General features: G+C 38.4%; 1 protein-coding gene across 1 annotated transcript; it reads left to right on the forward strand.

Moving 5' to 3' along the window:
• Positions 1-6,383: 6,383 nt before the first annotated feature.
• On the forward strand, positions 6,384-12,517 carry LOC133724496 (uncharacterized). The gene is made up of 3 exons (XM_062151248.1): positions 6,384-6,988; positions 8,993-10,538; positions 11,159-12,517. Exons 1-3 carry the CDS (start codon positions 6,637-6,639, stop codon positions 12,243-12,245), a joined length of 2,985 nt encoding a protein of 994 aa, XP_062007232.1. The 5' UTR covers positions 6,384-6,636; the 3' UTR covers positions 12,246-12,517.
• The last annotated feature ends 9,829 nt before the right edge of the window (positions 12,518-22,346 follow it).

Raw genomic sequence — 22,346 nt, forward strand, 5'->3', positions numbered from 1 at the left:
ACTATATGAAATCACCAGTTGCAAGCACGACCCCTTAATTGTCTGGATCAAAAATGAAGCTCTAATACCATGTTGGATTGTTAGATATCATCCCACTAATCTCCTAACTACTTTGATTCAACTACAATAATGATGAACACAAATATACAGAAGAAAAAATGCACAAGAAAAAGTTGAGAGAATGGTTAAACATTGCAGTCTTACTCCTATTCCTCAAATTTGGATCTACAACCTCTTGTTTTAGTGTGCTTAAGAACCCTAATGTAGCAACCAACTACAATCTCAGCCATACATGGCATTTGATCAGACCACACACTTGTCCGCATAATTAAATTGCAATTACAAATAGAACAAAAAAGAATTTAATATTTCAATAAAATAATTGTAGACCAAACTCAGCTAGCCTACCAAATCATGTTGTCTCTTATGTTTAAAATCATGCTAAAGAAATAGAAAAAGAGTCATTACTTGAGGAACGCCAGATCAATTTAGCATCAATACCCAATAAATTGGAAGAATAGTTACATGAATATCATGAAAAAGAGATAGCCATTCACGGTGAATATTGGAAGGTCAAATCAAGCTGCATCAGACATGAAATCGGAGACTGCAGAAGAGAGAGACTCATTAACCGATAGAGGGAGATTAAGTCACTACACAATAAGTTGATTAAGCCAATTGTCATGCCAAAAATTTATTTTATCACCTGTACTAACTACCCACTTAGAACCAACAATAATGTTAGCAAAAAGGGGTTTAAAACCTGGCCAAATATATGACATTTTGTCTGCTCTGTGTTGGTGGCGAGTCTTTTGTATTAGAAAATGTTCGCAATCTCCTAGTGGCAGTAATGTGTCTGCTCTAGGTAGGCGGCGAGTTCCTTGCTTGGTCAAATGGTCGCTGCCGCCTAGTGGTAAGGTGAAACTAAGTGTCATCGGATTTATTTACCGGTGGCAACATAATGGGAAAACTATGTAATTTGTAATGATGCTTCTTCATTATAGAGTTATCTTTCAAGTATGTCACCACAATGCCCTTATTTAAAAAAAATAAAATTAAAAATAAAAACAGGCCATGTTAGTACAAGTTACCTAGCTTAGTGTATCAATTTCTCTATAGATGTGTTTTGACAAAAAAATAGGACCAAATTGAACAGCAACATGTCTAATGTTTCAAATGACGGTTTCTTCTAATCTATAAAGAGAATAGATATTTTTAAAAATCCAACAATTATCTTTTTTTTTTTTTGGAAATATTATCTTAAAATATAAAGTTTCATGCATTCTTGACAAAACAATAAATTACATAATCAATAAATAAATAACATAATGTAACGTCCCCACACTCGGTTGCTCACTAGCACACTTTTTATTTCTCTTTTTTCTATTGATTGTTTTTGTTTTTCTTTTAAGATGAACATGTCAACTCTTTTCATTCATTCAACGAAATTACATAATGATCTACTCCAAGAGGGCTGTCAGAAAAGCCATTACATAAGCAATTCAACCTTTTCATGGTCCTGTGAAGCTCATTCAAAACCTAGTCAACACTATCTATGGAAAACTCAAAGACACAGGCAATGGGACTACTCTTGGCGATATGTCTCAAAACTGAGAACCTGCCGGCTGCTGACTTTCTCCCCAAAAGGAACGAAATCACCAGAGTGTCAATCACCCAATACGAACTAAAACAAACTAAACTAAAAAAGGAAAATGCAGACCCAAAGTTAGACCTAAACAGAAGGCCAAACCCTAAATCCCAAAACCTTACAGAACTTGAAACCCATACCCTAGCAAAATTTGAAGCCCAGGCCCAACTAGAGGCCTAAACCAACCTAAAACTGCTAAGGGCACCGAAAGCACTGGTCACCACAGCCATAGTATTACCACCGACAACTTTGTCGCAGCCGCCGCTACAAATGTCGATGTCATTGCCTGCCACTTCGAATTTACCAAACCTCGAAGCCAGAATCATGCCAAGATAAAAAATAGAGGAGAAAACCTCACCTCGAAACCAACGATCAACTCCTTGCCTATGGCAATACTCCACCGACCTAACAGCGACGCTACCCCATTCAAAACCAAAGACCAAAGTCTGACCTCCAACCTCGATTACAATCACACACGGATCTAGTTCTCCCGACCCCTAACCTAGATGGCCTTGCCTCCACTCCTTCTGACTGCAAGCAAGGTGCAAACATTGTTTAAAATAGTGTGCATTAAGACACGCCTTAAGTATGAGGCGTGCGTGGCTTCACCAAAACACCTTGAGGCTACCTCTAGAAAGCTTTTTTATTTTTTATTTTTATTTTTTAACATCAAGATCAGAACAAGTTTTATATTTGTTATATAGCCTAGTAATATCTCCCTGAATAAGAAAAAGATACGGTAGATGCTGACCCCGAGAGAGGCGTCGCTCCCACGCCCTGGTAGAGCACTAGGTTTTTCCATACATAATAAGTAACTTGAGAATCACTCAACTAGCGCTAACAAAACAAACTTTGTGTTTTGATTGGTATTTTTATTTATTTTCATCTTGTATTTGAACATTTTTTTTTATCAGAAATAAGGACACATATAGTTCGTTGGTTGTATTTTTTTTTTTTTAGATAAAGAGCACATACATTAATATGGCTCTGTGTTAGCCGAATAGCCACTCTCAAGTATAAAGGGTACAAGTAATAGTATATGGATTTAAGAAAGGTTGTTGAACCTACAAGGATTGGATTCCTTTCACTAGCAAGGGTGTGAATCTAAGGAGAGCTAGAATATGCAAATGTACAATCACGAACCTAGAATCATAAGGAAATCTAAACTCATAGTGAGTATGTGCAAGATGGAATAGTGATTTGATTTTAGTTTTTTTTAATATAGTTTTGAATTGAAAACAACTAGATGCTCAAATATAAACTAAATTACTCTAAACTAAACTAGTGATCAAGTGGATGAAAGTTAGGATTTAGATTGTCTACCACTAACCTTCCTTGCAAGTATTGATGCATTTTAATATGAACGATGCTAAATTAATTAACCAATTTCTCTCCTTGCATCCCTCTCGGGTATGACAAGGGACATGCTCATTTGATGATATCAAGCAAACCCTCTTCGGTGTAGTACTTAACTACTTAAGTCACACATTTCAATCCGGTTAGGTATCTAGTGCATTACCCTAAGTGCATAAAGTTTGGAGATGAAATCATGCAAACCAACCAAGCTTATTGGAGATGAAATCATGCAAGCCAACCAAGCTTATCTCTAAGTAATTGTAATTCACAACCCCCATATGCACACCTAGTGTGCTTTCATGCTTTAACATTCAAAGGTTACCAAGCTCTAAACATTAAACCATGACATGGCAAATACACATACTCAAAGTGGTAAAGTCTAAGCATATGCATTCAACTCTTGAACTAGCATGTAGGCATGTTAAAGAAAATTTCATCACGTACATCATATCATAACATAAATCCATACAAGATTGGCTAGGTCTTTCAACCGTAGCCCCAACAAAGTAACTACTCACTCATAATCATACAAATTAGCATCAAATCTATAATATATATACATCAAGGTAAATTAAAGAGTTAAAGGAAATAATAAACTAGTTGAAGCTTGACAAATTGATGGCTAGCTCCTCCTTGTCATCCTTGATTGCTCCTTGGATCCTCCTTGATGGTGGAATGGATAGATGATGGACTTCTTGATGATGGTGGATGAATGAAATGGTGATAAATATATGATGCTTCTTTGGCTGACTTTGAGTGGTAGTGATGGAGTAGTAGTGGTGGTGATGAAATTTATGAAGGTGGAAGATGGTAATTGTGGTAGTGATGATGGAGGAGATGGAGTAGTAAAAGGGAGTATGGTTTTGTATTTCGGGAGGTAGAGATGGAGGTTTTGTGGTGGAGATGGAGATAGAAAGAAGTGTAATGGAGTGATATGGGTGATGCCTTTGATTGTAGAGAGATGAGATGCTTAAATAAATGAAGAGAGATGTGTGAAATGATGAATGGAAGCAAAAGAGAGAAGCTCAAGCATTGTAAGAAGCATGGAGGTGGAGTATGAGAGTGGTAATATATCCCAAAAACAAAGGGAAAAGGCATGGAGAAGATGGAATAAAAATCGGAAAGTAATGACGAGCTATTAAAGAGAGTAGAGTAGAAAAAGATGGCTAAGGGAGGGCAAGTGCATGGGAAACAAGGAAAGGAGTGTAGAGATGGTTTTGGGTTACCAAAGTCAAGGGGACAAGCATGGGAAAAATGTGTGCATAGGGATGCCTATTATCTAAAAGATAATATGATAGATTAATCTTGTCATAATCTTGTAGGATTCTTCTAGGACTCTCCTTGATAATTGCAGCATCATAAAGCTTCCAAAAACACACAGCAAAGTCGTCCAAAAAGGATTCTCGGCCAAGTTACCTTATTTGACTAGGATTCATTTTTTGCTTCTGAAGCTTCCTTCTTGGACTAGGTTTGACTTGCTATTGCCATGTTTCTGGATAGTTCTCGACTCCTACATACTCTATGACATCAACAACGTTCGAGAAAAACTCCAAGTAAGTTGCCGGAAAAGATCTCTCAAAGATCTCCATCTTTGAGCATTAATTCCCACTACCTTGATGATGTTTCTGACCAATTCTTGAGCTCATGTCGTATTATAATATCATGTCTTTAAGGAATGCCAGCCCTTTCTGCAAGAGCCCACTTGGAAGGTTGCAAGAAAAACTCTCCAGTTTTCCGATAAGCTTATTTTGAACTGCAGTTTCTGCTTTGCAGCAACTGTTTTGCAGAACGATTTCTGTGGACTTCCCTTGTAATTTCCGGCCAAAGGAATGATCAAACTGCATTCTTAGCATCTGTACTTTATGGTTAATTCTTTTGTTGCTCCATTTAAATTCCTATTTTTCTGGGATTGCTTCACGAAGTACTTATGCCGCCAAAAGTGGTGGTGCAGGGAATATTTGCCGGAATTTCACTTTCTTCTTCTCTTGTCAAGATTTTCTACAAAATATGGAATTAGATTAGCCAACACGTACTAAATTGGACTTTTAGAACAAGTAAGTTTTAGGGCACAAATAGATATAAGTAATTTCCATGTTTTAGGACACAAATAGATATATGAATTATGATCCAACACCCTGGTTCATGGGCAAAGAATAGTACAAAGAAGACTACTCTATTTTGATATCGGTAGCTCATAGTAGTATATGCTAACAAAAACAGCTCGCCTCGTAGGCAATCTATTCTACCTGACTCCAATAGCCGAGCACGCCATTGTGGTACGTTGAAACCAAGTACTTCTACAAAGGCTCTTAGAGGAGCTTCAACTAGCATAGACAAGACAAACCCAATTGAGCTAAAAATGATCGAGGTTCGTCACCTAACTAACAACTAGAAAAAAAAATTAACATAAAAAATGCCTAGACCGGGCCGGAACCCACTACCTCCAAAGAAGGGAATTATTGAAAAAAAAAAAAAAAACTAGGGCTAAACAAGAAAATAGCCCACTAAGCCCAACAAAACCAATAGACTAGCCCAAAGCCTTGGCCTAACACTAGGAGCCGAACACACCGAGTCCACCACCAGAATCCTAAACCAATACTGCAATGAAGATGATAGACCCCAGAACCTGCACCAACACCGGCATAGCATCTGCCACCGTCGACCCAGTCAGTCTGACGCCCACCCGCCAACGAAGCACCATGGCCGCTCACTTTGAAGAAAGCTGCACACACACCAAATCCATTAAGATCCGAGCCGCCCAATTGACAAAACCCGAGCTCCCCATGAAATTCCCGCCCTGACGGAACACACAGCCTCTCCAACTCCCCTGGAAATCCAAGCCAGCAGCCCCGAGCACATAAACTCCTCCCCAAAGCTAATCCAAACCGATCCGAAACGAGTCAAGCATTTGACCACAACAATGTCCAACTTAGAAGCCTCATTAGACGAGTGAGAACACGTACTCCCCGCCTGGCTGCACTCACCTCACTGTGACAAGACCAGAGCCTGCCTCGGCAAGGGACCCACCAGACGAGAAATAGGAGAGTCATGAAGAAAAAACCAAAAGAGTCGCACGTAGGGGCGCGTTCAAGGAAGAAACCCTAATAGCCTTTTACTTTTTTGGTGCAGTTCGTTGGTTGTATTTGATCAATTGTATTAGTGAAATTCCTATTTTAATTTAAAAAATCCTTTCAAATAATGCAGTAATACCATAGTAATTAGCCACGGTGAACACTTTTTTGGTCTGATAAACATAAATGAACCAATTAACAACATATTTGTGCTCATCCAATTATATTAGTCCAAATCAAAGAGCTCGGAGTTGCAGACGGTCAGACCCGTTAAACAAACCGGCCCAAATGTCCCGGAGATCAAACCCTATGCGTGCACAGCACGTGCCTAAGAGGTTTTAGATCACCTTCCTCTCTCACTCTAAACCCTCTCTGTTCACCCCTAAAACCCTCCTCCTTCTCATGTCATGTACAGCTTGCCAGACCTTCAAATTTCTTCCTCAAACTACAGAAATGCAGAAACCCACCATGAATTAACCAAACCCATTTCGCATTTCCACCTCCTCCAAAGCTCCTACCCTTAACCCTAACCTCAATCACCACTCTGAGACCCATTTCACCATGAGACGCCACCTCATCTCTTCCTCCTATTCTCCTCTCTTCTCTCTTCAAATTTCCCACCTCTTGCGCTCTTCTTCATCAGCCAAGCATTTCAGCACTTACTACAATTCTTCAAGACGAGACGAGGAGATTCGGAACGTGAGGGTTTCGGTGTGGTGGGACTTCGAGAATTGCCATTTGCCTGCCACCGTCAAGCCCTTCAAGGTCGCCGGTACGATCACGGCGGCCGTCAGGGCCAATGGGATTAAGGGTCCTATTCAAATCAACGCTTTTGGGGACATGTTTCAGCTATCAAGACTCAACCAGGAGGCATTGTCCTCTACAGGGATTAATCTCACTCACGTTCCTAGCGGTTAGTCTTCTTGCCTAAATTTAACTGCTCAGTCTCGAATTGGTTTTCGAATTTATTATTGCAATTGGTTTGATGTGTATGTGTGTAGTTTTCTGTATGTATATGTTTTGAGAGGAAGATGAGTTGGAGTTAGGAATTAAGTGGTGGAATGATTAATATAAGTACTTAAGTAGCCTATACTCATATGTATCGTCGGAGAGGAAGTGGCTTGTTATGGGATTATAATAGACTTCATTTTTGGTGATGGTGATTCAATATTACTAAAACGACAGAGACCTTTGAACCAGTGCAACACAAATGATACATTGTTTACGAAGCACAGATGTAGAGTTAACATTTGCCGCAGAAATTGGAGCAACTTCTTTGCTTTGTTGTTCTATGCTTGTAACCGATCAAGAGATATAGATCGTCAAATTCATTCTTTGCTGTCTAATCCTTTTAGAGTTCAAATGGGGAACAAAGGTAGTTATATCTGCGCTTCTAACAGTATGAATAGTTGAAATCGCGGTCAAGTCTGACCCATCAACGGTTGATTATCTTTTTCCAACTAAACTTCCACACCTATAGTTATTAAATTAGCAGTTATAAGTTTGATTTTGCTGGCTTGTTTCCGGTCTGTTACTTTTTTGACTTGTGCTCAGGATTGATAATAGATTGTGTCTTTGTTTATAGGTTCACCTACGCTTAGTCAATTGTGCAAACTCAGTTGAATATAATTGTCCAATCTTTTTCATTTTCATTCTGGAGTTGTGCACAAGTCCTTGGTAAATATTATGTTTCCTAATGTGCTTTTCTCTTCCCACTCCCAAGTAATCCTAGTGTCCCTGACTTTAGCCTATAATTAGTTTTAAGACCTTAACTCTCTATGCTAAACAAATTTTAGTTTGATGGAGACCTTTGTTGGTGAAGCTGTCCTAGCATTGTTCAATGCCAGTTGATCTTCCTTATTTTCTTGTGCTGCATTGCACCATCTTGCACTTGCTCCATTCCATATCTTTATGAATCCAAAAGCATGGTCAACATTGTATATTTTCCAGTCTAGATCCTAGTCCTGGCACCTACCAAACTATGTTGTTAATCTTAACTCTCTAAATTTTTCTAAAGAGATGGGCCTTATAAGTTTGGCCTTCATATAATCGCTAAGGAAAAATATTCCACCTTATCTGTCAGGAAGGAAGTATAAAACTATAAGACCCTTCTGGTATGTTTTTATTTATTGAATTTTATTTTTTCAAAGTGCTCTTTTTTTGTTTTTTGTTTGTTTTTTTTTTTTGGTGCCAATTTCACTAGTAAAGTTCACGCCTTGAAGATTTGATTCTTTTTTTTCTTTTCTTTTTTTGGACTAGACTTGAAGATATGATTCAGTTCTGAATTCTGCGGATTGTTTCAGTCTGGAGTCAATATTTGAGAGGTTTTCGGTTTGAATCAATTCCAACTCTCTTGTCTCGTTAGGTAGGTGCCATTAACTGGTCATTTTCCTTGCCAAGTAAGCTGGCAAGCCACCTGCTAACGTCACACCAACTGGTGCATCCATATGCAGCTTTTGAAAACCAACCCACTTATCCACCCACACATCTATGAAGTGAGGTTCATAAAACATTTACACTCGGTTGGTTTCTTGCTCAAGTACTGATTACAAAGGGAATAGTCATAATGATAGTCATCACACATGGAAGTTCCAACTGCTATACTTTGTCAAACGATGATTTTGTACCGGTGGGAGTGTTTAATGTACCTTAAAGTAACTTCTGCAAAACAAATTATCAGTATGATTATTCTTTCTCAATTGAATCAAGTTTTGAATTATATTTTGCTAGTGTGACACATGAAAAACTATTTGGACATACAAAAGAGGCGCATGAATATGTATAAAAAATATTCGGTTTAATATGTGCACATATCTGTGCGTTTCTAAACACACGCACACACACACACACACTCGTTCAATAATATAATTCTTCTTGTGAATAACCAGGTTCTTATGTCATATATTCATGAATGCAGGTGGAAAGAACAGTGCGGATAGGTCTCTCTTGGCAGATCTTTTGTACTGGGTGTCTCAAAATCCCCCTCCAGCACATCTATTTTTAATTTCTGGTGATAGAGACTTTTCTAGCATTTTACACAAGTTAAGAATGAACAACTACAATATATTGCTAGCTAGTCCAGAAAATGCACCTGGTGTCCTTTGTAGTGCTGCAAGTATCATGTGGCCTTGGCATGATCTGCTTATGGGTGAAAATCTCACAGGAAGGTATTTCAACCAACCACCTGATGGTCCCTATGGTTCTTGGTATGGCCATTACAAGGCGCCTCTTGAAGACCCATTCACATTCACTGAGCAGCCAGCAGTTTCCCAGGCTGAAAGGCTACCTGAACCTGGTTCTGATTCTAAACTTCAAATGATTCCTACTGGCTCAGAATGTAAGCCTTCTCCAATTCCTAAAGCTGTCGTGAAGCAAATTCGCCATATATTGAAGTTACACCCTAAAGGAATCTCTAGTTCTGAACTTCGTGCACAGTTGGAAAAATATAATGTGAGCTTGGAAAGACCATACTATGGATATAAAAAGTTTTCCTGCTTTCTTGCATCAATGCCTGATATTTTGAGGCTCAAGCCAGTAGGTTATGGAAATTATATGATACACGGTGTCACCCCAAAATCAGCTGAGTCATTCAAGCGGAATCCAGGTGATAGTGATAAAGGACACCAGTTGGATTGTGAGGACACATCTACTAGTGATACTGTGAGTAGAAAGTTATCATTACCTACATCTCCTGAACCAAAGTTGAAGGAGCCTTATCAAGAATTGCAACAGCCCATTTTACTCAATAATACTTTTACTAGTCCTGTGGATGGGAAGTCACTGTCGCCTCCTGCCCCTGAGAAACTTTCTTCCATTGATGAGAAGTCACTATCCCCTCATTCTCCTGACCATATGAAGCCTTTTCTAGGGCCGATTGATGAAAAAGGTGTTGGAGTAGCTGAAGCACAAGAAACTGAGCCTGATTTGCCTCCTGCAGTTGTACAAGAATTTGAGTCTGATGTTGGTTATTTTAAGAGGATTTGGAGAAACTGGTTTGGCAGTAGAGCTGACGTTTCAGGTACTAGTCACAACAATCAAGAACAAAAACACACTTCTGGAGATGGTACCGAGAAGGAAGGTCATGAAACTCTTGAGAAGCATTGTATGAATGTTGATAACTCTGGAAAGGGAACATGTGAGGAAAAGACATCTACGAGTCAGCTTGGTGATCCAGTACCTCCAGCCTCATCTTCTTCATCCCATAATGAATCTGCCCTGGACAGTAAAACTGCAACAAGCTCTGAAGCGAATGCTGATAAATCAAATCCAGGGTTTTTTAACCAGATGGTAAATTGGTGTAAATTTTGGAGAAGTAACCCGAGTGATCAATCCTGTGACAGAGCGAAGCTGATGGAATCTCACTCTCAAGAGCACAAGCTCTTCTCGAATTCTTTTTGGGGAGACATGGAATCTTTTATGATCACGCCTAAAGGATCAGTTATTGTCTCTGAATCAAGGACCAGGTTGCATTTACATCTATGTTTTTCTATTATATATGTGCTTCATAAATAGACACAGATCCACCCACATGAATGCACAAGCTCTTCTGTTTTTTGTTTCTCTGGATAGTGATTATACTTTTTTTAATAGTTAAACAACATTGATCCCCAACTTTTGCTGTTGTTTTCTTCTCATATTACTTTTTTCCAACCCAAGAACTGGCAAGTTGCTAGATTGTTTCTCAAATTGCAGTCAATTAAATGAATTGCATCAATGTGGCTGGGCGGGCTTTAGTTGTCAGTATACAAAGCCCGCCCGGCTTTAGTTGTCAGTATACAAATCTTTCATTGTTTGATTGAGAATACGAGACTGAGCAGTCCCTTTTAGGATTGAAACATCTATGAGGATCCTGAAGCTATGGTCTGTTTTTCTAAACTTCTGTTCCCATAACCATGTTTCTGATGTTGACTTCATCGGTTTCATACAGTTTCTTAATGATGTCAAACATTCGATCAACCAATTGGATTGTTTTTGATGATTTTCTGTGGCACTGTTGTTTGAACTTGATTCCTTAATTAAATAGCACGATAGTTACTATCAAACTGACATCTTAATGCTGTACTGGTGTTTTTAATTGTCTCAGGGAAGAGATGGCTCTCAATCTTCAAAAGGAAGGGCCTTTGGTTCTTAGATCTCTTGCAAAGAGTGATCTCCTTCAGTTGGTAGATTTGTTAATATCAGAAAAGAAATGGGTGGAAGAATGCCCCTCCCAAACGTTACCATTCAAACTTGCCCAACGTGAGGGAGAGACATCTTTGAATCATTCCCATCATTCAAGTAGGTTGAGTTCCATCTTTTCAGGAAGACCATCCAAAGATGAAATGCAGAGAACACCAGGACATGATGGAGAGGAAAAATGCAAGAATATTCCTCATACTGGAGTTTCACTACCTTTCGTCAAGAATCCTCTTTCAGAAGAGTCTAGAAATGAGATACTAGCTGACTGCCAGAAGCTTGTAAACGAGAAGTTAAAGGAGTTTCCAAATGGATATAGCATTGGATTATTCAGAAAACAATTCCGTGATAGATATGGGTACCACCTCGATTTGAAAATGCTTGGTTACGAAAAGTTGGCAAATCTACTAGAAACATTGGATGGAGTAAAAGTAGGGTCTTCTTTCATCTTTCCTCTTTATAAGGTTCCTGAAGTTTTTGATAGGGAGACTGTTCCTGAAATCAAGAAACATACGGTCAGTCATCCCGTGGTTAATTCAGATAATCAATTTTCTGGTTCAAGAAAGGAAGATGAGAGTGTCTCACTGTGGGATGAGCTGGGCCCTGTTAGCAACACTACATTTAATAAAAATGTAGTGGAAGTAGCACCAAGGAGGAAAGAAATGGGATCAGCAGGTTTTGATTATGAACCATCCGTTTCAGAATTTTCAGATTCAGATGGAGAGGCATCGCCTGGAACTGCATTGGAAGGACAAGGCATGGGCAGAGTGAACAAGGAAGAGAGCTCTCTCTTGCAAATCCTTGATTCGTGGCATAGCAGTAAGGACAACTCAAAGACGGTTGATAACAGTCAGGCATCTCCTTCATCTGGAGTTGGCACTAATCTGGGATACTATTCACGCAAGTCAACACCTGCAAAGATCTACAATTTTGTTTCAGAAGTATCTGTTGATGACAAGGACAAGAAACCAAGTGAACCGAGGATGGAAAGCTAGGTGGTTGAAAGGAATGAACCTTACTACTCAAGAGAAAGCATCGCTCTATTTAGGTTAATAAGATATTTATGATCTAGGTATTCAGTGAAGATATTCCCACATGCGTTACTTTCCACAGGTTAGGGTTTAATTAACAGATTCGATTTTTAAAGAAATTATTTAGCCATAATGCGGCTTGTAGTCCCAAGAGTAGATTTTGAATCATAGCCTAATATTGAGAGAGACTACTCTTGCCTTGTCAGCATGATTAGTTGCTGACAGTAGTATTCCAATTTTATGAGTTATTAGTTTATTACTCATGAATATTTTTGGTGGTCAGAATGTCAATGTTCTAGTTGGACCTCCAAATTTGCTATTTGGACCTCCCATACTTAGGGCTAGTTTGGGATTGCTGTGACTTTTAAAAAAAACTGCTGCTGCTGTGTTGTGAGAATAATCAACTGTGAATTAAAACAGTTTCGTGTTTGGTAAATAACATTTTTAAAAGTGCTGTTAATATATAAAACAACTGCAGAGTATGTTTTTATCTACAGCAGCTTCTAAAAGCAACCTCTAGGCTGCTTCTAAAATCTGCTGCCAGTGACCTATAACTTTCAATTAAAGCTACTTTTTATTTATTTACCAAACATAATAAAATCTAAAATTTTGAGCAAAAGCTGATTTTTTAAAAAACGAAGCAATCCCAAACGGGGCCTTAGTACACCTCTAATTTGCTTTTTAGAATACTTGAAAAGCTAAGTAGACCTCCTTATTTTTACCAAAACGCCCTTGAACTATCTATTATTCTACTTTTTATCTCTATCTCCAACCACGAGAAGAAGAATGAATCAAAATCACATTATATTGCTCTCTTATGAGTAAGTCTCTCCTCCACAAAAATTAATCAGAGGATTAGTTCTCGATCTTAATATGTTGTTGGAATCTCTTTGAATTTGTTAAAAGAATGACTTCAAGGGTTTTGGGTTGGAAGATTGAGTGATAACTATATCATAATATTCAATTAATTTAGTTTGAGAAAATTCCAAATCAGATTGTTTTGAATTTATTTTGGTATTAAATAATGGGCCATGTATAGAAGTTATTACTTTTACGTAATTGTTTTAGGTAAATTGTAAAACTATATAGGCAATATAAGGAAATTTAAAAAAAAAAATTTAATTGAATGTTATATTTGGTTGGAGGAGGTAAGAAGAGTATTTATTTTTATTTTTTCATTTTTCTCTCATTATCCTTATTTGTCTTTTCATATAACTTGACAAAGTCTATTAATAATTAAAAAAAGTTGGAGGTCCAAATATCAAATTTGGAGGTCCAACTAGAATCACCCTTACTCAATTATCTTGGGACTACGAGATTACAGGCCGGCTGGTCTGAATTTGTGCATGTCCATAATTTGAAGATTGGTGATGCTTGTGTTTCTTTCTTGGCCAATGCCATCAAATTTGAATATAATGTTGAAATTTTCCGCATTATAGTTGCTGACTTGCTGTTTGCCCCGGATGCAAACAGCATCTGGTCTCCCTTCATAAATTAAAGAAAAAAGAGAAAAACAAAAGTAACAAAAGAGAGGGTGGGCATAAACCAAACGCTCAATAAAAATAGAATGGGCAAAAGCCAAAAAAAAAAAAATCAAAGCTAACAAAGGAAATCAAAAGAAATTTTCCACAAAAAGCTGCAATGATCACTCAACTATGACTCATTCGACACTTTGGTCACTCAAGTTTCAAATATATCACTTTGGTCACTCAACTATTACACTGTCAATCACTTTAGTCACCCAAGGAGCATTTTATCTCACTTTGATCACTTCTCCCAATCATTCTAATACATATTTCTCAATTTTTCACAATTGGTTGGACGAAAATATCATTAATATTGTGGCAAATAATTTTTTTTAATGAAAAAAATTAACGAAGTGACTAAAGTGAATAACAGAGTTAAAGTTGAGTGACCAAAGTGATATATTTAAAAGGTGAGTGACCAAAGTGTCGAATAGGTAAAAGTTGAGTGACCATTTGTGATATTCTCCCTAATCAAATAAAAGGACGTGTTCTATTTCTGGCGGGGTAGCGACCTTGTAAGCTCACTTGAAATTTCTTAGCTTGAGAAGTTTTTGTTCCAGTTATTCTCTCCTTTGGCTATTCAGGGCATAACTCCTTAAATTTATCATCTTTCTCTCCGATGATTCAACGCGAAAAAATTTAAAACAAAAGGCCAGAGAGATGAAGTAATCAATTTAATCGAGTAGTGCACCTTAATTTGGGAAACTGAAATCCTATTTTTAAAGTAAATATGTAAAATGTAACATATAGTTTCTCCAAACTTGGTCTCAGACTCTTTAGGCAATTTTTTGAATCAAGCCCCTAGTGTTTGGCTCCAGTTTTTCTGTTGCAGCTGGTCAACAGTCTCTTTTTTGCGCGGGCGTGCCAGCACCGTTTGGGTGCGGTCGTCGGGGGTGTCCCTTGACCTGACTTCTATCAAGCGATTGTAGACGAGGAGAGCACCAACCTCGTCGTGGGATTCTTTGTGCCTCGTGGTGAGGACTTTGCTGAAGTTTCTTCTTGTTCACAAGTCGATACTCAATATTGCAGATTGAGCAGAGCGAAATCACCGGGAAGTAGAGAGAACTTGCTAAAGCGTGACTTTAGCTTGGCTGGGTTGCTAGGGCGTTACCCTTGCTTGGCTGGTTCTGTAACCGTTGTGGTCGCGGCACTACCGTCGGCTCCCGAGGAGACTAGGACCGAAGCACGTTGACAGAGGGTTTGGTGGCACTGAAAGTCGGCTTCCGAGAAGACTAGGACTAGGAGTGTGATCACCGATAAGAGAAAGAGAAGGAGAGGAGTTGCTCTTAGAGAGGTTTGCTCTAGAGAGAACTTAGATCATCTTAGAGATGTTTTGATGTATGAATTGGTGAATTGTTCTATGTTGTAGCCTCTATTTATAGGCTACCAAGCAACACTATTTGGCAGATGTTTTGATGTATGAATTGGTGAATTGTTCTATGTTGTAGCCTCTATTTATAGGCTACCAAGCAACACTATTTGGCATTTAAACAAATCATAATGGAGCACTTATGAGTTTATGGAGCACTTATGAGTTTATGGAATTGTTAGGTTCAAGCACTTAAACACTAATGGAATGTTAGGTTTAAGTCATTTTCTGCTCCCTTATCCCTCAATTTTTATCTCCACTAAGAACTCAGATTCAACCTTCGATTTCTTCATATGAAATGATCCACCATGAATGTAGATTATTGTGGTAAAATTTCAGAATTTATTTCCATGTGGTTGGGCCAGAAATGCTGCTGGACCTCTTACAGGTCCAGTTTCCAAGTTTTGCTTCTGCAGAAAATTGGACTGTTTGTTTGAAGGTTTTCCACTCCGAACGAGCTTTGGCACTCTTCATAAGAAATGATCAATAAGATGTCTAGAATTAATCTGGAAAGTTTCAACTCATTTGGAGTTCGGATGGTTAGTCCGTCATCCCTCGTTTCTTGTCTAGCTCGCTTTCTCCTAGCCGAAGTAGGAAAATGTGCTAAAGTTGATTTTTCATTTCCATGTTTGGTAGGCCTTATTTAGCCTCTTAATAATATATTTTTGAACTTATCGAAAATATATATGTGAGCCACTGATATTGGCTCAATTTCTCCAAGACACGCTTTGTCAAACCAAAATGCTCATTTTGGGTCCAAACACCTAGGACGAAATAATATATTCATCACAAGTCAGAATATGCCGTTACATACTCTTTCGTTGCCATTTATAGACAAATAAGAAAATAGTGGTAGTACCCACAGTGGTACATAGAAATAGACCTACTCATTATACATTCAAATACGTAGAGGTAGCGAGGATCCTCCATTTGTACTACGCCGGAGGCGTTAGAGATCTAGATTCTTAATACAAGGAAAATTATTGTAATTAGACAAAAAAGCTAAAAACAAAAAGTTGGGCCAAGGGGCTCAGCCCTTGTCCAAATTAAAAGCTAATGGACTAGGGCAAAACCCCAGCCCAAAAAACTCAAAGCTCAATAGGGCAGCCACCAAAGGAAATCACTACAGGCCCATCAACCTGGTTCGGGCTAGTCCACCGTCTCCATCTCCATCACCCCCGTTGTATATAGCGGTCCGGCCGAGCTCCATCTGACCTACGCCCTCCACGACTCGCGTGGCCACTATCCACACGGCCATGGCCGCTCATCCCCGCAATCCAAACCACCCGAGCCACAACCTAACAACCTACGCCACCACAAAGCACACTATCCCTGATTCAGTTCCTCACAACTCCACACCGCCATCGATTCAGACCCATGACGTCGTCGGTCCAAGAAACCAGTCAAAGGGGATCATTGCTGGCCAGTACAGCACGACCACCGCCTCGCACCAGCCCAGCCGAACCATCTGACAAAGCGTCGAGAAAAACCCCTCCGATGGAGCCCTATGAGCAGTAGACATCGATCTTCCGTCCGGCAGCAAAATCCATGACGGCGGCGAGGCCAGAGGCCAACCCGGACGTCCGGGCGCTGCCGGACGAGAACGATTTTGCAAAACGGAAAACGCCCGGTCTTAGGGTTTCTTTAGGAGAGAGAGAGTTTAGAGAGATTATTTTGCTTAATTATTGTTCCTTCATTAAGAGGCTACAATAGAAGTTCAGTCATTGTGCAATTGTTAAGCAATTAATATATTTTTTTTTTTAAAAAAAAACCCCACCCCATTCCCACCCTTGATGGGGCTCGAACTCCTGACCTCTTATATATGAGACCAAAGCCTTACCACCCTACCAAACACACACACCCAAAAAAAAAAATATACTAAATTTGTTAAGCAATTAAATATGTTCAAGAGAAGGATATATTAGACTTGATCTCATAATTACTAAATTTGTTAATTTATTTTCTTTGTTTTTTCTTTGGCATAATTATCAAAATACCCCTTATAATTGTCATTTTACACCCTAAATTTATAATTGCGAAAATTAACCTCCTAAACTTGGCTAAAATTGCTAATTTACACCCCTTCCATTAATTCCATTGTTTTTTTTTTTTTTTCCTTTTTTGAATGAATGGCTGGTGCGGCTGCCCTCAAGCCTTGATTGATGAAACTGCCGAATACAATGGGAGACATTGAGCCTAAACCCTTGATTACAATAAGCATCTAGAGAACGTCCTGAAATGATATCAGGAGTCTTTACCAAATAAATGTATTCAACAAGACACTAACTAGTAAAAAGTGCTATACTGGATACTCTATTTGCTTTGACATAGTGGTGACATAATGAAAAGATAAATCGATATGTAACACGCTTACAATATACCATAGTTACCAAAAGCACAGCTTTCCTACTATGTTGCCGCCGAAGGATAAATCTAACGATACTTAGTTTTACTCTACTACTAGGAGGTTGCAACCATTTGACGAAGCAAAAAACTCGCTGCCTACCCAGAGCAGACAAGGCACACAAATTTGCAGCTTGGGACATAGCCTGCTTTGCTCTACCCCTACTCAAGAGGGACTTATTGCCGACATAAAGCTACAACTAACTAAAAAATAACAAAAGCAAACAATAAAACTAAAAACAGGCCAAAAATGGTGCATTAACAACTTCCAAGCCCAATCTCCACACCAGGCCGGGCCCACAAGCAAGAGGCAGGCCCAAAAGGCCAACACAGCGAGGAAATCATCTCCTTCCCTCTAAGCTCGATCCAGCAACTGCACCAAACCAACCGCACCACCATACTCGCCGCTCTACCATCGGCGTCCGGCCCTAACCACCAACGCATCTCAGCCAGCTTGCCTCAACGCCCCTTTGTAGAACCGCCCACAACATCACCATAGCTCCACATTGGGATTTGAAACAAGATTCAGAGTGACGTCGTCGTCCCGATCTAGCCATTGATCCCGGCCCACCCACTGACAGCCATGAGATGTCGCTCCGACATGGCAAAGACTCAAACCCACTCCGATCTCAACTCTTAACCACGACCCAGCCTCAGATATAGCCACCACTGTCCACCGAGATAGGAGAAAAAAGACACCCTCCAACCCCAACCTCCAAGCACTAGGCACGCTCACGAAACAAGCATACCGTCCTGCCTCACATGCCATGAGCAGCGCGGCTACAGACCGGCACCAATGCCCAGGCATAGCCGGACAGGAACGAGAGAAAACCAACTCAAGTCTCTAGGGTTTCAGCGCGTGGAGCGTGTTCTTTTAGAATGTTCTTTATATATATATGGTAGGGAAAATCGTCCAAACAGTGTCTGAACTTTTCTAGACTATTAATTTTCATACCTATACTTCAAAAAAATATCAAAATGGTACCTGAGTGTTTGAGCCCGACCCAATTTCTGTACCTAGCAACAGTAAAATCGTCAACGCCGTTAAATTTTCAAGGGTAAAAGCAGTACTTCATGTATTTTGGTACAGTAAATCAATTTTAAAACAATGAAAATCCAAAATAAACTCCGAACTTTAAGGTTGGGGAGACTCGAACCCATCCCAACACATATGCAAATGAAAGCCCCAACCACCAGAATGCTTGCATGGCATTAGTATGTAGCAAAGAAAAATTATATATATCATTTAGTCTGAAAACACTTTATCTTTGACCATTATGTCATCTTCCTTCGATGCAAAACAGTCTCTGAAAGTATCTCTCTTTCTCTCCCCCTTCATTCCAGATTCCCAGCCACAAAGTTTCTTACTATTAATTTTTCTTCTTAAGTTGCATATACCAATAGCCCAAAATCTCAATTGTTCCTTCTCCAATTCTTCTATTTCTTCTTTCTTTTCCTCTGTTTTCTTCATCTCCTTTATTCTCCTCCATATCTGTTAATATATCTAGAGATCAAACCTCAAACTCGCTGGCTTTCATGGTGTATTTTCCTGGGTAGATGGTTTTGAACAAAATGCCTTGAATTGGTTTTGTGCCAAGGCTAGCCCTGACTCTCTCTCTTCTCTCTTCTCTCTTCTCTCTTCTCTCTTCTCTCTTCTCTCTTCGAAAACTATTGGAAAACCCAAGAAGCTTTCGGGCTTCACTCTGCCACTGTCGCCGGTTGTTCGGAGTAGGAACGACCGAGTTGCGCTTCGCACCGCCGAGAGGAGTCCAACGGTGGCGGTCCGACGTCCAGCCAGAATGGAGGTCAAGACACCCAGAGACATTTGGGTGTCCAAATCAATTTCTGGAAATAGCTTCCCAATCTTGGCCTTCACACTCGCTCCTCCTCTGACTTGCTTCACATCCTGCTGATTATCAAACCCCACTCTGCATCAAAATCAATTTCTCGTTCTTCTTTCTTTCTTCCTCTAAAGAGCACTGTTGGGAAGTGAATCAATCAATCAAGAATGAGAGAGAAGAATCCGAAAGCAGATGAAAGGAGAGGGTTAACTTCAAAAAAATATTTTGTGTTTCGGAAGTACCGCTTTTACCCCTGAAAATTTAACCGCGTTGACGATTTTACTGTTGCTAGGTATGGAAATTGGGTCGGGTTCAAACACTCAGGTACCATTTTAATATTTTTTGAAGTATAGGTATGAAAATTAATAGTCTAGAAAAGTTCAGACACTGTTTGGACGATTTTCCTTATATGGTAATGTACTAATGTATTCAATCACATAAAATTCCAGCGTTTTTTATCAAAATGTAAAGGATGTGCCCCTACAAATAAGGGGTAATATAGTCATTTTACTATTTTAATTTTAATTAATAATAAATATACTTAAAAAAAATTAGTGTGGAGATTTATGGTCTTCCACCTATTATTAACCTACACACTTTGCAATTTTTTTTTTGCAATTAAATTATATTATATTATCCCAATAAAATAATTATATTAAAAATTAGCACTTAATTAGATTGATGTGGAAATTATCTTAACTCCATTATTTAATTAAAATCAGTAGTTTCTTGGTGAATCACAACATTAATTTGATAATTTTAACTTTTATTCTTATTGGAACCATATAATGTAATTAATTAAATAAAAGGAGGAACCATAAATCTCCACTCTAAAAAAATATTTTTCATTTTGTTGTGTATTTGTTTTTAATAATTAGAAAAAATTAAAAAAGAAAATTTATTATTTTGAATGACCATATCACCCCATGGCACATGCCTCACATTTGGATGGAAAATATTAGAATTAACGGAGAGGGTGTAAATTGACAATTTTCGTCAAATTCAGGAGGTTAATTTTCGTAATTGCAAGTTCGGGGTGTAAACTGACAATTATAACCAAGTTTGTGGAGTATTTTGACAATTAAGCACCTTTGTTTTGGTCTGCTGCTGACATGAAGTTCTAAATGGAAACTTCTTTTAAGTTCTTTTACTTAAAGATTATGGGTTGAAGATAACATTTATGGAGAGATCATTGAGTTGTGAAGACATTAGGGGAATAATATGAAATAGTAGGGAGGTTTGGTGGAAAACATTAATTGCTGTGCAATTAGGGTGATGTAGAAGTTTGTAAAGGCCAATTAGGATAAGCGGCATGCTAACGGTTTGAAATATTCAGTTCAAGGAGCTGGCTAGAATTAATCAAGCCACTAGTTCCTTCAAAGATGAAGTTATTGATACTGAATCGTAAAAATGTTGCTCTTGCATTTTTGTATTGGTAAGTAATCTGTTGGTTTGTGAATTTGTCCATTATACATGATGTCTTTGTTCTTTTATTTTCTGTGTTTCCTGGAAGGAAAATCATGGTCAAGGATCAATTGAAATTAACGAATTAAAACAGATGCCTGGTAAATAATTCTGAGAATTCAATTCTTGTTTTGATCACATTAGAATATATCAAATCTCTAATATTTTAACTGTCAGTGTTATAATTAACTTCTCTTATCATTTGAAGGCGCGCATCACTCACTGTACCTATGGAATCTATGTTCTTCTTTTTGGTACATACCTTTACAGCCAGTATCTAATCCATCTTTACTATGACCATTTAATTGTCACCACCTTCTTTATTTTATAGTGATAATGTTGAAAAACTTTAAATCAGTTATTTGGAAGCTAGTTATATATCTTTAGCCAGTGATGAAGCAAAACAATGTCATTTTCAGGAAGTCTGGTGGGGAACGCTTAATTATTACATTCTGCTATGGAATGACCAACTCTGCTGCAGAGAACTGAGATGGTTTTATATATTGCATTACCTCTATTATACATTCTTGTATAACAGATAAAGAAGTAATTGAATGCTTCTTCCAATTACCTTTGGATTTTTCAGTTTCCTATTTGTATCATGGGATTTCTTTTGGAGCACAAGAAAATCAATGTGAGATGTTTTCTGACCATGTTCATGTGCTGTGTAGTAATCAACGTTGCCACATTGAGTGAGTTGTACTGATTATAGTGCAGACTGCATTTTTTCCAAAGCAATCATCGAAATAGTAATATAAACAAAAAATTAGTAAAGTGTAAGAAACATAATAGATAATAAAAGATTTTAAAAATTATGTCAGAATTTAAGATCAGTACTGATATATTTATAAGCTGACAGACCAAAGAAAACAATTGACAGATTAACATAGCCTCTCCATTCATAGAATCAGAAGGAGAAAGAAGAAGCAAAATCTCTACTTTTTTTTTTTTTTGTGAAACTTTCTGGAAGTCATCCAACATTTTTACAGATGATGATGGTTTTTTAGAAGGTAGAGAAGGTTAGTTCTTAGGACAATGTGTGTAAGATTTGTTAGGACAAGGGTGTTAAGGTAAGAACTTGGAAGTTTGAAACAGAGGAGATGCATGTTTTAAGTTTAGAAACAGAGGAGATGGTTATAAAACAGAGGAGCTGTGGTGACGTTGGTTAATTCATTACTTTCATACAAGGCTTAATTGATACATATATATAGAGACCAAGTCCACCGACTTGCATAATTAACCGACCTTCCCTATGTGGTTAGTTTCACCGACTGGACATATGTGGTTAATTACTAACCACTCACTAATAGACAATTCTAGAACACACTACACATGATTAACTAAAAAGATTATTCTAGACTAAGACATGCTCTAGACATATGATCTAGATAACTAGAGATAGATCTAGAAAATTCCAATGTGCATTAGTTATTTTAACACTCCTCCTTAATGCGCATTGATG

Source organism: Rosa rugosa, chromosome 1 (assembly GCF_958449725.1).
Source record: "Rosa rugosa chromosome 1, drRosRugo1.1, whole genome shotgun sequence".
Lineage (NCBI taxonomy): Eukaryota > Viridiplantae > Streptophyta > Magnoliopsida > Rosales > Rosaceae > Rosa > Rosa rugosa.